The sequence below is a fragment of the Helobdella robusta genome (genome assembly GCF_000326865.2).
Source record: "Helobdella robusta unplaced genomic scaffold HELROscaffold_10, whole genome shotgun sequence".
Lineage (NCBI taxonomy): Eukaryota > Metazoa > Annelida > Clitellata > Rhynchobdellida > Glossiphoniidae > Helobdella > Helobdella robusta.
Genome location: NW_008703571.1, coordinates 781118 through 795655, shown reverse-complemented (window position 1 = coordinate 795655; position 14538 = coordinate 781118). Strand labels below are relative to the sequence as shown.

The 14538-nt window shown below is 32.0% G+C and overlaps 2 protein-coding genes across 2 annotated transcripts; both read left to right on the top strand.

The window, feature by feature from the left end:
• Positions 1 to 283: 283 nt before the first annotated feature.
• On the top strand, positions 284 to 947 carry HELRODRAFT_166550 (hypothetical protein; the record flags this gene model as incomplete). The annotated part of the gene is made up of 2 exons (XM_009011789.1): positions 284 to 612; positions 896 to 947. The coding sequence occupies 2 exons, from the start codon at positions 284 to 286 to the stop codon at positions 945 to 947; spliced, it is 381 nt and encodes a 126-aa protein (XP_009010037.1).
• A 3004-nt stretch (positions 948 to 3951) lies between these two features.
• On the top strand, positions 3952 to 8630 carry HELRODRAFT_166549 (hypothetical protein; the record flags this gene model as incomplete). The annotated part of the gene is made up of 7 exons (XM_009011788.1): positions 3952 to 4010; positions 4258 to 4434; positions 4853 to 4986; positions 5821 to 5994; positions 6973 to 7524; positions 7926 to 8025; positions 8351 to 8630. 7 exons carry the CDS (start codon positions 3952 to 3954, stop codon positions 8628 to 8630), a joined length of 1476 nt encoding a protein of 491 aa, XP_009010036.1.
• Between the last annotated feature and the right edge of the window lie 5908 nt (positions 8631 to 14538).

The following is a 14538-nucleotide window of genomic DNA, read 5'->3' as shown; positions in this document are numbered from 1 at the left end:
GGATTTAATTCCGGATCAGATAACAATCCATCATTTTAACACGGAACCTGGGATAAACAAATTTGGAATTAAGAAACTTAACATCGAAGAGCAACAGCAGTTTAAACATAACAGTAAATAACGATGTCCCAAAATACAGTTGCGAAATTCGTCAAAATGCCAGCAACGTTTAAATCGAAAAAAAACAAAAGATTTGTTTTTATTTAAAGTTCTCCCCAAAAAACTCAAAAACAAACTTCGATCCTGACCTCAACGTCCAACCAACCAATCAACAACCAACAACATGGAGACAGTAGAAGAGAACCGCGTGATGAACCACATACGGCGAACCTCCAATCCAACCGACCAATCAGGAACAAGCGGGTCAAGGAGACCCTCCCAAAGAAAAAGGTCATCTGTGACGTCATTGCGCAGCCAATGGAAGTTAAAGTACCAAGATTTCCTTGCCAACGTCACTCACGTCACCTCATCGGCTGGGGTTGGTGGGGCTGGAAGTGCCCATCGTCAGAGTAGCACTGGAAGCAAAAGTAATAAAAATAATAATAATTGCGGGGGCGTTGGTGGAGTTTGCCTGAAAAAAGATGCCACAGGAAGCAAGTCCGAACACTTTCAGTTAGTCGAAGGTTTTTCGGTTATTTTGTTCTCATTTTTGAAAATTTATTTTTAAAATTTTGTTTTCATACATCTTGCAAATGTAAAATCGTTAATTTAAGTGCATTAACCAGTGTATTGTTGTTGGAAATAGGCTAAACTAAATTATATAGCTCACATTCACAAACACACATACACACACAAACAAACATAAATATACACACACAAACAAACACACATACACACACACATTTATCAACTTATTCAAATATCATCTTACTTCAAACCACCCAACGACACACAGCACAGCACCGACCTATGCTCTCAAGTGCAAACCAACCGTGCCATCATGGTAAAAATATTTTTCTTCCAGCTGGTATAAAAACATAAAAACTTTACAAAAAAATCTCAATTCAAACGACTAAATCATAGTGCGTGAATGAATTGCTGTGGGAGTTATAAAAAAAATATAGCGATACACAAACTAACACATACACAATTTGCCACTGATGCAAACAAACAAACAAACATACAACAAAAAAATACAAACATTCATTCGATTTGGAGGCGAAAACATACAAGAACATATACAAACACACATACAAACACACATACAATAGCAGATACGAACACATATACAATCTCAGATACTGACCCTACATACAATCACATATACAATTCTAAGACGATGAGTCATCCCACACTCAAATGCACATTGATTGATTTTTGTCTCTATGTGATGTGCACTGCTCTGAATGTGCACTCTATACATGTTTACATACATGCATGCATGCATACATACATACATACATACATACATACATACATACATACATACATACATACATACATACATACATACATACATACATACATACGGTTCAGTGTCACTCATCATGTTTTGGTTTTAACATACATACATACATACATACATACATACATACATACATACATACATACATACATACATACATACATACATACATACATACATACATACATACATACATACATACATACATACGTAAAACAATCAAATAAACATGCACAAACATACATATATGCATATGCACACAGACTTATACACACATACAAACATACACATACGTACACACACATACATAGACACATGCACAGGCACACAGATAAAACAAACGACAAAAATTTACATTTGTTAATCATGAAACTTTTTTATAACAAATTTATCTAGAACACACACACACAAACACGTCCAGTTTCGGATTGACTTTTTCTTTCTATATAAACAAATTTTTGTAATAGAAAATGTTTTTCCATTTGAAAAACAAAAAAACAAAAAAAAAACAAAAAAAAAATTTTATTTTATTTTACATCGAATTTCTCTGCGATACTAGAATGACGGATCAAATGTTAACATCTGTGCGTGTGTGTTTGGTGTATGTGTGTATGTTTTATTTGGTCTCGTTATGTTGTTTCGTTAAGCGGTGATCCGTTTCGTTTCGTTTCAGACAGTCTCGTTTCGTTTCGTGCAGTTTCGTTATGATACTTGCCGCATTTGATTTATTCTGAATATTTATGAGTCATTCAGTGGGAAGATGACACATGTGGTTTCTCCATAATCGAATTTCAAATTCGCCCAACCACGTTTCGACCTTTTTTAATTCTCTGAATTTATTTTTATTTTATTTTTACTTTTTAGAATCTATTTATATTGCTATTTCGTTTTTATTTATTTAATTTTCCTATGATTTGCGTTATTTTAATTACTTTAGATTTTCATATATAAATTGTGTAACTATTAAAATTTTTTGTGACTAAACGAATACTTAAATGAATGAATAAACAAATAAACAAACGAATGAACGAACAAACGAACGAGCGAAATAATGAACAAAATGAATGAACGAATGAATAAAAAAAAAGATTCACTCGCGTGATGTGTCCTGCACGGTTGTTGATAACAAACAACAATATGAAATGAATTCTACCACGACACAGTTTATTTCCTAAATAACAAAAAAAAAACAAAAAATAATTTATCAGCAACAACAACATGTGCTTGCTTGTATTTGTATGAATGTTTATATGTTTTTTTGGGTGTGTGTTCAAGTGTATGTGTCCACGTGTGTGTATGTGTGTGTGTGAGAGAGAAAAAGAGAAAGAGGGTATAAATGTGCGTGTTTGTGTGTATGTATGTGTAATTGTACATTTGTGTCTTTCTTTGGGTATTTATTTATTTATACCCATATATACCTTAAATAATTGTGTGTGTGTGCGTTTGTGTGTGTGTGTATGTGCGTGCGTGTGCGTGTGTGTGTGCGTGCGTGTGTGTGCGTGCGTGTGTGTGCGTGCGTGTGTGTGTGTGTGTGTTTGTACACAACAATGTGTGTACGCTATTATAGTTATCGTCAATATTGATTGGCAGGCAGACCGATGAACAAGCACAACAGCCAATGATGATGAGGTTAACGAGCTTAACCAAACACGCATCACACACCCACACGTCTATTCGCACACGCAAACACACACGCAATCAATCACACATACACTCAAATATGCATATACAAATCAACACACTAACAGATATACTTATTCACACACATACACACACGTGCATTCATATACACATAACATACCCACAAATCTCTTATTAAAATACAAATATTTTTTTACAAGAGTGAAAAACAAAAAGAAAGGTAGAGAGAGAGGGAGAGAGAGAAAAAGAGAAAAAGAGAGAGAGAGGGAGAGAGAGAAGTAGTAACAGCAGGAAAGAGATCTCACATTAACACAGCTAGGCCCCGACACCTCGGAAGGACACGGTTATGATATTTCCTCGTCATTTCCTGTCCGACGATCGTGACCTTACGATGACGTCACAAATCCAATCGATCAATTGGTATTTATATAGCGCAAATTTTTAAAATTTAACTGTGCTTTTGCAAAGTTAAAAAAAAGAATTAATCAAAAAATGGAAATAATTAAGCAGCAAACCAATACTAAATAATTGATACCATGATTTTTTTTATATGAATAACAGTAAAAACTAAATAAATTAATCTGGATATAAAGAATGAATTGAATTAAGAATGAATTAAATAACAAACAAACCGACAAACCGAACGAACGAACGAACGAATGAATGAACGAAAAATAAACTACAACCTTTGGGAAAAAATCAATATGAGACTCAAACAGCAGTTCCACAGCTAAGAAAATTTCCATAAAAATAATTTCAATGAAAAAGTAATGAACGAATGGATGAATAAACGAATGAGTGAATAAATGAATGAATGAGTTAATAAGTTAATAATAAAAAGAAAAAAAATAAAGTTATAACAAAATAAAAAGGAACACAGGTCCAAGGCACAAATACATAATAACATGTTGTTCTTGAACTGCTCGTCTGACATGGTCTCAAATACGGCGCTACATAAATCATTGTTTGCATAATGCGTACATAAACTGTTGTACGCACGTGCGTCTGTTTGCAATGTATGCGTACAAATGTTTGTACAACCTGTGTACTCTTAAATCTGTCGGGATGGTATTGGTGGTAAACACAGTAAATAAAAACAACCATAACAATAATAATAATAACAATAATAATAACAATAATAATAATAATCACCACCATTTTAATAATAATCATCATCATAATAACCAGCAACATCATCACCACAACCACAGAAAGCTGATAGATCGAGCGAATGAGTGGATGAAAAAAAATCCGGACTCCATGATTAAGAGTTGTGAAACACTGACCTGGATGGGATCGGATCCGTGTGGCATGAAGGACGGCGAGAGAATGATGGTCTCCAAGAAACTGGTCGATGGGGCTACCACCGTTTTTCTCAGGGGGCTTAGGTGAGTAGGGCGGGGTTGCCAGGGGGCTTAGGTGAGTTGAGTCGGTTGGTAGAATTTTTTTCGGGAATTGTTTTTTAGCGAATTATGAATTATGAAAATGTACGACCTGCGTAAATTAATGATGCGTGAATTATGAGTGAATGAATGAATGAACAAACGAACAAACAAATGAACAAAAAAAGAAACGAACGGACGAATGAAAGTTGAATGAGTACGTTGTGAATGAACGAGTGATAAATGACTGAACGAACGAATGAACGAACAAATTAATAAACACATATGAATGAATGAATGAGTAAACGAACAATCGGTAAATGAATAAATTGTGATTGAACGCATGATGAATGAATAACAATTTATTAATTAATTTATTTATTTGTTAATTAATTAATTTATTAATCAATTAATTTAACAATAGATTGTGGTTGGTGCCAAGAACGTGTAGCAAGCAGCAGGTCCTCCATTTTGAAGATTTCACACCAGCTGAACACGAGAAGTTAGATCAGTTGGTTGGTAGGATTAATAGGAAGATTGAACACAAGCATATAGCTGGTTGGTTCTGTTGTTGGGATTGGTGTGGTTGTTGTAGTTGTTGTGGTAGTGGTAGTTGCTGCTGCTGCTACTGCCGCCGCTGGTGGTGGTTGTGGTGTAGTTATTGCGGTTGTTGTTGTTTTTGGTGTTCATGATTGGGGTTGTTGGCTTGTTTTGTGATGTTTTGCTAATGTGTCAACTGATGCCAACATTAAATACAAATGATATACAAACATACAATACAAATGATACATTCAAAATACAGAACCACGAATATTAACCAACATACAATACAAATGATACACAAACATACAAAACCACTGATATCGACCAACATACAATAAAAATAACACAGCCAAAATACAATACCACTGATACCTACCTACTTACAATACAAATGGTACACAAACATACAATACAACTGATGCCAACGAACGTACAATTCAAATGATACACAAACATACAATACAACCTATACAACTGATACAAATACATCAACCAACACACAAAGTCGTACAAGCAAGTGTTCAATTTTCAAATTCATCATCACATAATGAACGTGAAACAAACAATTTCATACGCCGATAAACTAACGAACGAAATATATAGAAAAAAAATGTGACAAAATTTTTAAAAACAATTAAACATAGATAAAAAAAATAAAAATGAAACTATTTATAATAAAAAGAATTTTTTTGAAAAAACATAAGCAAATTTAGACAAAACCACTAAAACAAGAGCCAACAAATTCTACATCACATACACCAATCAATCAAGTACACGTATTAAAATTATTTAAAAAATTTAATCCGAATTCCAAAAAAAAATTGAAAAAAAAATAAAATTTGTTTTTAGGAAAAATTCTTTCAATCGAAACTCTAAACGTGCCGGTTTCCAAATCGAAAGTCCGGAACCACGTGACAGTATGGACGGAGGATGTGGAATTAGATACACCCTACGCTTTCATATTGAGGGTCTTTTTCAACAGAGAGTCAGTCAGGCAGTTAGGAAAGATTAACTTAACGCTAGGTCAGTTGGCTGCTAGAAAGTTGAATTATTATTATTATTATTATTATTATTGTTGTTGTTGTTGTTGTTATTATTATTATTATTATTATTATTATTATTATTATTATTATTATTATTATATCGATATTATTTTAAATGAAAAGCATTGATGACTAACTATGATTTTATTTTAATCACGACTATTTCTCTATTAATTAATTAATTAATTAATTGATTAATTGATTAATTGATTAATTGATTATTGATTTTACGCATTTGATGAAAAATAATAGATCTGTTCCCATTATTATTATTATTATTATTATTATCGCCCTCATCATCATCATCATCATCTAAGTCATCATCATCATCATCATCATATAAGTCTTCGTCATCATCAACACACAAATCCCAATTTGCGCAATCATCGTCATCACCATTTTCATCATCTTCTTTTTCTCATCATCGCCACCGACCTAGCAATCAAAGATATCGTCCCCATGCCAACGAACGACGGTTACGATGGTTTCGAAGTCCTGGCGGAGAGGGCGAACACGTGGCTGAAGAAGCAGAAAGAGGATCTTTTGGTGACCAACATGCAGTCTCTCATGGTCCAAAAAGATGATGGTTAGTTAAGTGATTGGTTGGTTGGTTGGCTGGCTGGCTGGCTGGTTAGTTGGATGACTGGTTATTTATGTGATTGGTTGGTTTGTTGGCTGGTTGATTGGCTGATTGGTTATTTATGTGATTGGTTGGTTTGTTGGCTGGTTGATTGGCTGATTGGTTAGTTATGTGATTGGTTGGTCGGTTGGTTGATTGGCTAGCCGGTTGTTAGTTAGTTGGCTGATCGATCAATGTGTTTTTGACCAATTTGAAATTCTTAATTTATGATTATTTAAACAACTAAAACCCAATCGTTCCCACGCACCTATCTGCACCTCATCTGCCATCGGCACTCCACCCAACCTTCTGCACCCCACCCAACCATCTGCACCCCAGGACCTCACGAAGACCTCGGCAAGTCTCTCTTCTACAGCATGCCAGGCATCAACAACTTCGACCCGGTTGAATTTTTCCGAATTTTGCGAATATACACCCTCAAAATCAAGCCACCATCCAACAAAAAGTTAACAAAAAAGTCATCCAACGACACGACAACTACGACAACGACCGGCAACTCCGTGACCACAGCCACAAACAACGACAACCACAACGGCGGCACGGAAACTGATAAATTAAAAATGAACGACGACGATGACGACGACGACGAAGATGACGACAACAAGAACAACCTTCCGCACGTACTTCCGGTTTGTTGCCCCTTCATCTACGAGACATTCACTCCAGAGCTCATGCGAGAGAGAGATTCGAACGCTGCCGATCTACTCGACACGACGACAACCACGCCAACCTCAATGATCGTCAAGGGCACCAACCAGCAGATACCCCTACTACTTCAGTCGCCACAGCCACAACATCTCATTACTATGGAGCGACTGGAGGAGATGAGAGAAACATTCTCGAAAGTTATCGCGTTTCTCAGAAATTCGGGTTTGATTTTTTTTGTGTCCGTTTGAATAATTTTTATTACTAATCAAGTTTCTTTTGCGTTATTACAAATAATTTCAGTAATTTGGCATTATCAGATATAATGGTATAATTGATATAAGTATTGTGGTAGTAATATAGGTTAAAAGTATTTGCCTTATTAGCTTGAAACAAGCCAAGTTGGCTCAGGCACGTTTTAATTATTAAACCGATAATAAATGCCACCTAATGTTACTACCTTTAAACTGTTCACAAATCAGAAATAATATTAACATAACTTTTAAAAAATAACGGTTGAACAGATTCATTACAAATGGACAACTTACAAAATGTTAAATTTAATCGAGAGAGCTGTAAAAACGCTTTAAAATAAGAAATTTGATTGAAATTCTTCCAAAACTCAGGAGCAGACGTGTTGGGGGCAGAAACGGTGATGAACCCGATGCAGTTGTACTGCGACGAAGCCGGACAAGATGACGAGATGAAGTTCCTATTCACTATCAGGTACCCACAACTAATTTTTTTAAGGTTTATTTTTAATTGAAACTGCAAAAAATTTTAATTGCAGAAACTATTTTTGTATCACGAAAATAATTTTGAGCGACAAAAATGTTTTTATAAATATTAATATACCCGCTCTCGTTGTGACAATTACCTTTTGTCATCACAACCGTCGGCTTAATCTTCACATGTGTTCATCTATCATCATTGTTTGTGTGTGTGCATGTGTGTGTGCGTGTGTGGTGTGTACGTGTGTGTGTGTGTGTGTGTGCGTGTGCGTGCGTGTGCGTGTGTGTGTGTGTCTTTACCGCTTTGATTATCTTTTCAGGCTCTACTTAACCGGCCAAATAAGTCAGCTGATGAACGGCAACACGCTGGCGATCAAACGCGTGACCAGTTCGACGAACCTCAACAACAATAACAACGGTTTCGGCGACAGTCTATTGAAGGTTCCCGGTGCAAAAAAACATCGTCCATCTCCGCTTTTTCTACGCAGTGTCGTCTCGAGGCAGTATAAATATCGCTGGCTGGTTCTCGCAATTTCTGCATTTACTTGTATGACTATCATCGTTGTTGTTAGTGTTGTCTACAGCAGCAAGTTGTGGTAGTTGCAGGCTTTATATATTTGGTATTCTTTGTTATGTTCTGTTTGTATTGTTTTTTGCTTGTGTATGTATATTTGTATGTTGTTGTTTTTGTTTTGATTTTTTATACAATTTTAGTTTTGTTGCTTTTTTACGTATGTTGTTGTTTTTTGTTTGTTTTTTTCACATATGTATGTATGTATATTGTTTGTATATACACAATCAGTTACGTATTTGTATGTTTTCGTCCATGGTTGTATATGTATGTGATTGTGTATGTATGTATGTATGTATATGTGTGTGATAGACTGTATGTGTGTGAGAGTTGGTTCGGTGTATATGTGTGCGTGTATGTGTATGTGTTTTATTTGTATAGTTTACAGTTTTTTTAACAAACAAATGTTTTGTATATGTTAAAGATTTGTATGTTTGTTTATGTTTTGCTCACTTCATTTATCTAATGCAGTTTTCTTTCATTCATTCATTTTTTATCTTTCCATCTTCTTTTTCATTTCCCGCCATTTTGGACTTTTTAAATTTCAGGTTAATTTAGCCCGTTTGTGTGTGATTTTTTTCTATAGTTATTTATCAATATTATTATTATTATTATTATTATTATTAATTATTACGTCATAATTACGAATTTATATCATCATAACAAAGCAACACAATTCATTTATAGTAATTAATAAATAATAAATTGAATAGATAATTAAATAAATGTAAATTTTATTATTCGCTCACAAATAATAATAACCCACCTGTATAGTTAACTATTTAATTGATTGATTATAATTAATTGTTTATAATTAATAACTTTCTTACGTACATTTGGTATTCATGGTATTCTCGTTTGTATATATATATACATTTTGTGTACACATTTTGTTCGTATTGTTCGTGTATTTTTACGTTTGGATGTGAGGTACCTTACATTTGCGTATGCAATATTTATTTTTTAGTAACTTATTCGTCATCACCAACGTCATCTTCAAAAAGTGATAATCATGATGAAATAAATCACTCGTGGTTAGAATTATCATCATTTATAGGACTATATTCGGAAGTTTTATAATTCAGCTTTTAGATTAAATATAGTTCACCAACCATGTTATAGTGTTATAGTCACATACACAAACACACACACACACACAAACAAACACGAACCTAAACACATATACACAAACGCACACATAGACATACATACACACACATATACATATATACATAAAAACACACATGAACACACATACTTGTATGTGGAAGTGTGTTCTGTGTGCTTTGTGGTGGAAAATCTAATTGATCCACATACAAACATACATACTCACACATACAAGCATACATACTCACACAAACATACATACTTGCACATACAAACATACACACACACAAACATACACACACACAAACACACACACACAAACATAACGCGTATGGTAAATGTAACATATGTTAAAAGATCAAACTTGTCAATCTGCAATGTACGTATATATATTCAGAACCAATTTTCCAGTCTTTTATTAATAATAATAAAAACAATAATAAAAATAATAATAATATTTATTATTATTATTTATTAGTCGTAATATCAGTACCATAATATCATAGTTTATTTATTAACGTTAATAATAGTTAATATAATTACCATTTTCATTGTTTTTTATATTATTGGCTTTAATCTCTCTCACTCTCTTTTTCTCTCTTTCTCTCTCTCTTTTTCTCTCTTTCTCTCTCTCTTTCTTTCTCTCTCTCTCTCTCTCTCTCTCTTCATATATATATATATATATATATATATATATATATATATATATATATCGCGGGTAGTTTGCTATTGTTGTTATAATGCAAAAAATAAATAAATCAACCAATCAATGATGATTGATTGAATATAATGGATTCGTTCTCACATATACATGTGTGTGTGTGAATATGTGTGTGTATGCGCGTATGTATGTCTGTGTGCGTGTGTGTGTGTGTTGTGTGTATGTGATTGTATGTGATTGTGTGTGTGAACGTGAGGTGTGTGTTTGTGAGTATGTGTGCGTGTTGTTTAAGTATATATTTTCAGAGTTATTAATGATATTATTTTATTAGTATGTCAACATTAGCATGATCCATTGATTTGTTTAACTTTCATTTGGCTCTGGCTTTTTAATTTTAATCATTATCCCCTTTTATTGTTATTATTATTATTGTTATTATTTGTTTATTCGTTACAATTTTATAAGTTTATTTGGCTCTAATTTATATTTTCAAAATCTGAAAACAAAACGATGAAATTGAAAACACGTTTTTGTATTTTTTTCTTGGGTTTTTCCCAAATTTTTCAAACACACAAAGCGATACGAAGAATTTTTACAAGGAAACAACACTCGATGGTTAATCATGAAAAATAATAATAACAAAACATTAATAATAACAAGAACAACGATGATAAGAATAATAATGATAATAATAATTTTAATCACATTAATAATAATATACTCCATGAATGACATTAGTAATTTGTATTAGGCCGTGATCTGAATTTGAAATAAATAATTATAATAATATGTAATCATAATAAAAATCACAATAATAATAATAATAACGTATAATAATAATAATAAAAAGTATAATAATAATAATAACACTAAAAAAATAATAACTTACAACAATAATTTTTTTTCTCTTATTTTTTTCATCTTCTGTCTCAAAGACCTCAAATCAACAAATCGTATATAACAGCCTATGAATGGCGGGCATCTCTAAGCAATCGAAGCCAGTAACCACGAAACAAAAGCCGGCGTCTTTAACCACTACACCAGCAAGCAGCTCTATAAGTTTAACATTATAGGTACTAAAATTAAGTATTATTAGGAAATTAGCGAAGCGGTGTACAAATATGTGGTCCATATACTTTTGGATGTTTTTAAAAATGTACAACTCACAGAATGTTGAAACCATTTAAGATACTCTTTCGCCACACCAGCTATGATACCATATCAAAAAATGATATCACACAAAGATAATGATAACAAATAACGACTTGAAATATTTCAATAAATGAAATTATTACAAACCAAAATAATTATTTTGAATAATTAATATAATATAAAAAGTTTTTACCAATATGTGCATATTAATTAACATTATTAAAGGAATGGCTGATTTCATCGAAAAGTGATTTATTTGAAAAAATTGTGTGTTGGATTTATATACCTCTAAGGACGAGAGTAAGCAATGATAATGATATATGATATATTTTGATACAATTCTCTCTCTAATATTTCTCTTAGAGACCAGCTTAGAGTATCTAACCTAAAGGATGGAGTCTTAATGCAATCGAACCAGGCTACTGCAACTGCAGTGTCAGACACCTTAATCATTATGCCACGGTGTTACAAGCTATCGGTGCATACACAGACATTTAATTTGGTTCTCTACTATGAAGATGCTGGTAAATGATAACATATCGCAAGAATTTCAATTGCATGAATAGAAAAAATTTGTGTAATAGTCATGAACAACATTTAAAAATAGATTTTTTTTAGAAAATCATTCAACTAAATTCGCATTAGAATGTTAAATTTATATACAATACATATATATCTATGAAGGTTTGTATAAGCATACATATTAATATATATCTATATATATGTATATATGTAGTTTAAAGCTATGCACTATGATTGTGTATGTGTGTGTGTGTGTGTTTGTATGTTGTTTGGGTGTGATATTGTACACATAGATAAATAGTTATCTAATTTATGTGTGTTTGTTTAGCTCTTATTAATGTTTTTTGTATTTTTGTTGATGTTTTTTTTTGTTTTTTGTTGATGTTTTTCTAGATTTTTTATGTATTTTGTATTTTTTTTGGTGTATATTTTTGTAAACTTGATGCAGTTGTAAGCTTAAATACCAAAAAAAACACGCAAGAGAAAAACTTATTGGCAGGCAGTGCTTGTGAGAGAGAAGAAGTGAAGAAAAAATTGTATCAAAAAAATATATATATATACTAAAAAACGTTTGTATAAAAATAGAAAAATAAAAATCAAACAAAACAAAATGAAAAAAAACATATTTGGAAAAAATGTTTGAAAGGAGCGTTTGAAAGATACAGCAATGAAATTATTTTATTCATACATCGCAACAACACCAATGAAATATTGAAATGAATGAATGAATGAAGGAAGGAAGGAATGAATGAATGAATTGTTATATGAATGAATTGTTGCATAAATGAATAAATGAATGCATGAATGAACAAATGAACGAATGAACGAACGAACGTAAAAACGAACGAATGAATGAATTACGGATCAAATGATTGAATTAATTAATTAACCAATAACTCAATTTCAAAATTCCAAAAAAATCAATAATTAATTAAAAACAATAATAATCGTTACTAATAAACGTCTCGTGCTTACTTCTCATATTTTAATCAGATAAAAACATTAATTAATTTTCACACTAAGCTAATAATGCCGATAATTTGATATAAAGGTTAAAATTTTTTATCAAATATTAAAAAGTATTACTCAAATAATTGATGAAAATAGGTTATATTATAATAAATTATTAATAAAAACTGTTATTATACGTATGAATATTCATAATAATGTTTATCTATCTTATAAAAATTAAACCAAAAGTGCAAACGTATCAAGGCAGTTAACGAAATAAAATGACAACAATGACGCAAGCAGTAAGTTACAAACAAAATGTTCACATCAACACACACGCACGCACACACACGCACGCACACACTTTCTTTCTTTTTTTTGCTCTCTCTCTCTCTCTCTCTCTTTCTCTCTCTCTCTCTCTCTCTTTCTTTCTCTCTCCTCTCTCCTCACACAAACACACACAAAGACAACAACAGATTAAAAAATTGAGAATTAAGCAAAATCAAAGCATGCTTATTATTATTTATATTACTTGTTATTATGTGTATATATATATATATATATATATATATATATATATATATATAGATTATTAATGGTAACCACCATAACAATAATATTATTATTATTATAATTTATGCTGTTGGTTCTTTGGTCGGAGATTCTTTCTTGAGATCATCCTTTGGAAAATGAATGAATAAATGAATGAACGAATGAATGAAAGGATAAATGGATAGATGGATGAAAGAAAAGATGAATGGATAGATGGATGAATGAACATCATCCCCATCATCATCATCACAATCCCCATCGTCTAGCTTACGTCAACATTCTCAAAGACGATTGACGGCTTCTTTATGTCGTCATCTTCATCTTCGTCATTCTGCTGTTTCAGATGTTTCCTAGTAAATTATTAAATTACTCGTTATCATTATTATTATTATTATCATTATCATTATTATTATTATCATTATTATTATTTTTTTATTATTATTATTGTTTTTATTATCATCATCATCATTATCGCCATCACATTATCATTATTTTTATCATCACATCTGTTTATGTATACACACTGAAGAATACGTTATACTGGCACGCAACCAAAAGGTAGAAAAATACAAAAATGCATACACACACGCACACACACACACACACACACACATACATACATCGGCACTCACATACATACTCGCACATATACACACATACAATTCAACTACACATGCATGCATATACAAATCAAAGTATACTATACAAGTGTACATAAGTCTTGCATTGGTATACGAAAATACCAATAATGCCATACATAAAACTTACAGGAAATGAATAAAAAATACAAACATGCAACATACAATACTAAATACAAAAACAAACACACGTACAAATATACAAACTTTAAATAATACAAAAACAACGGGAAAATACAAAACATGCAAACGCGTACAAACTCATTTTTTAACATACAAACATTATATAATACAATCAAACATACAAAAAATACACAAAAACGTACGAACATACATGCATAAGATTACACGCAT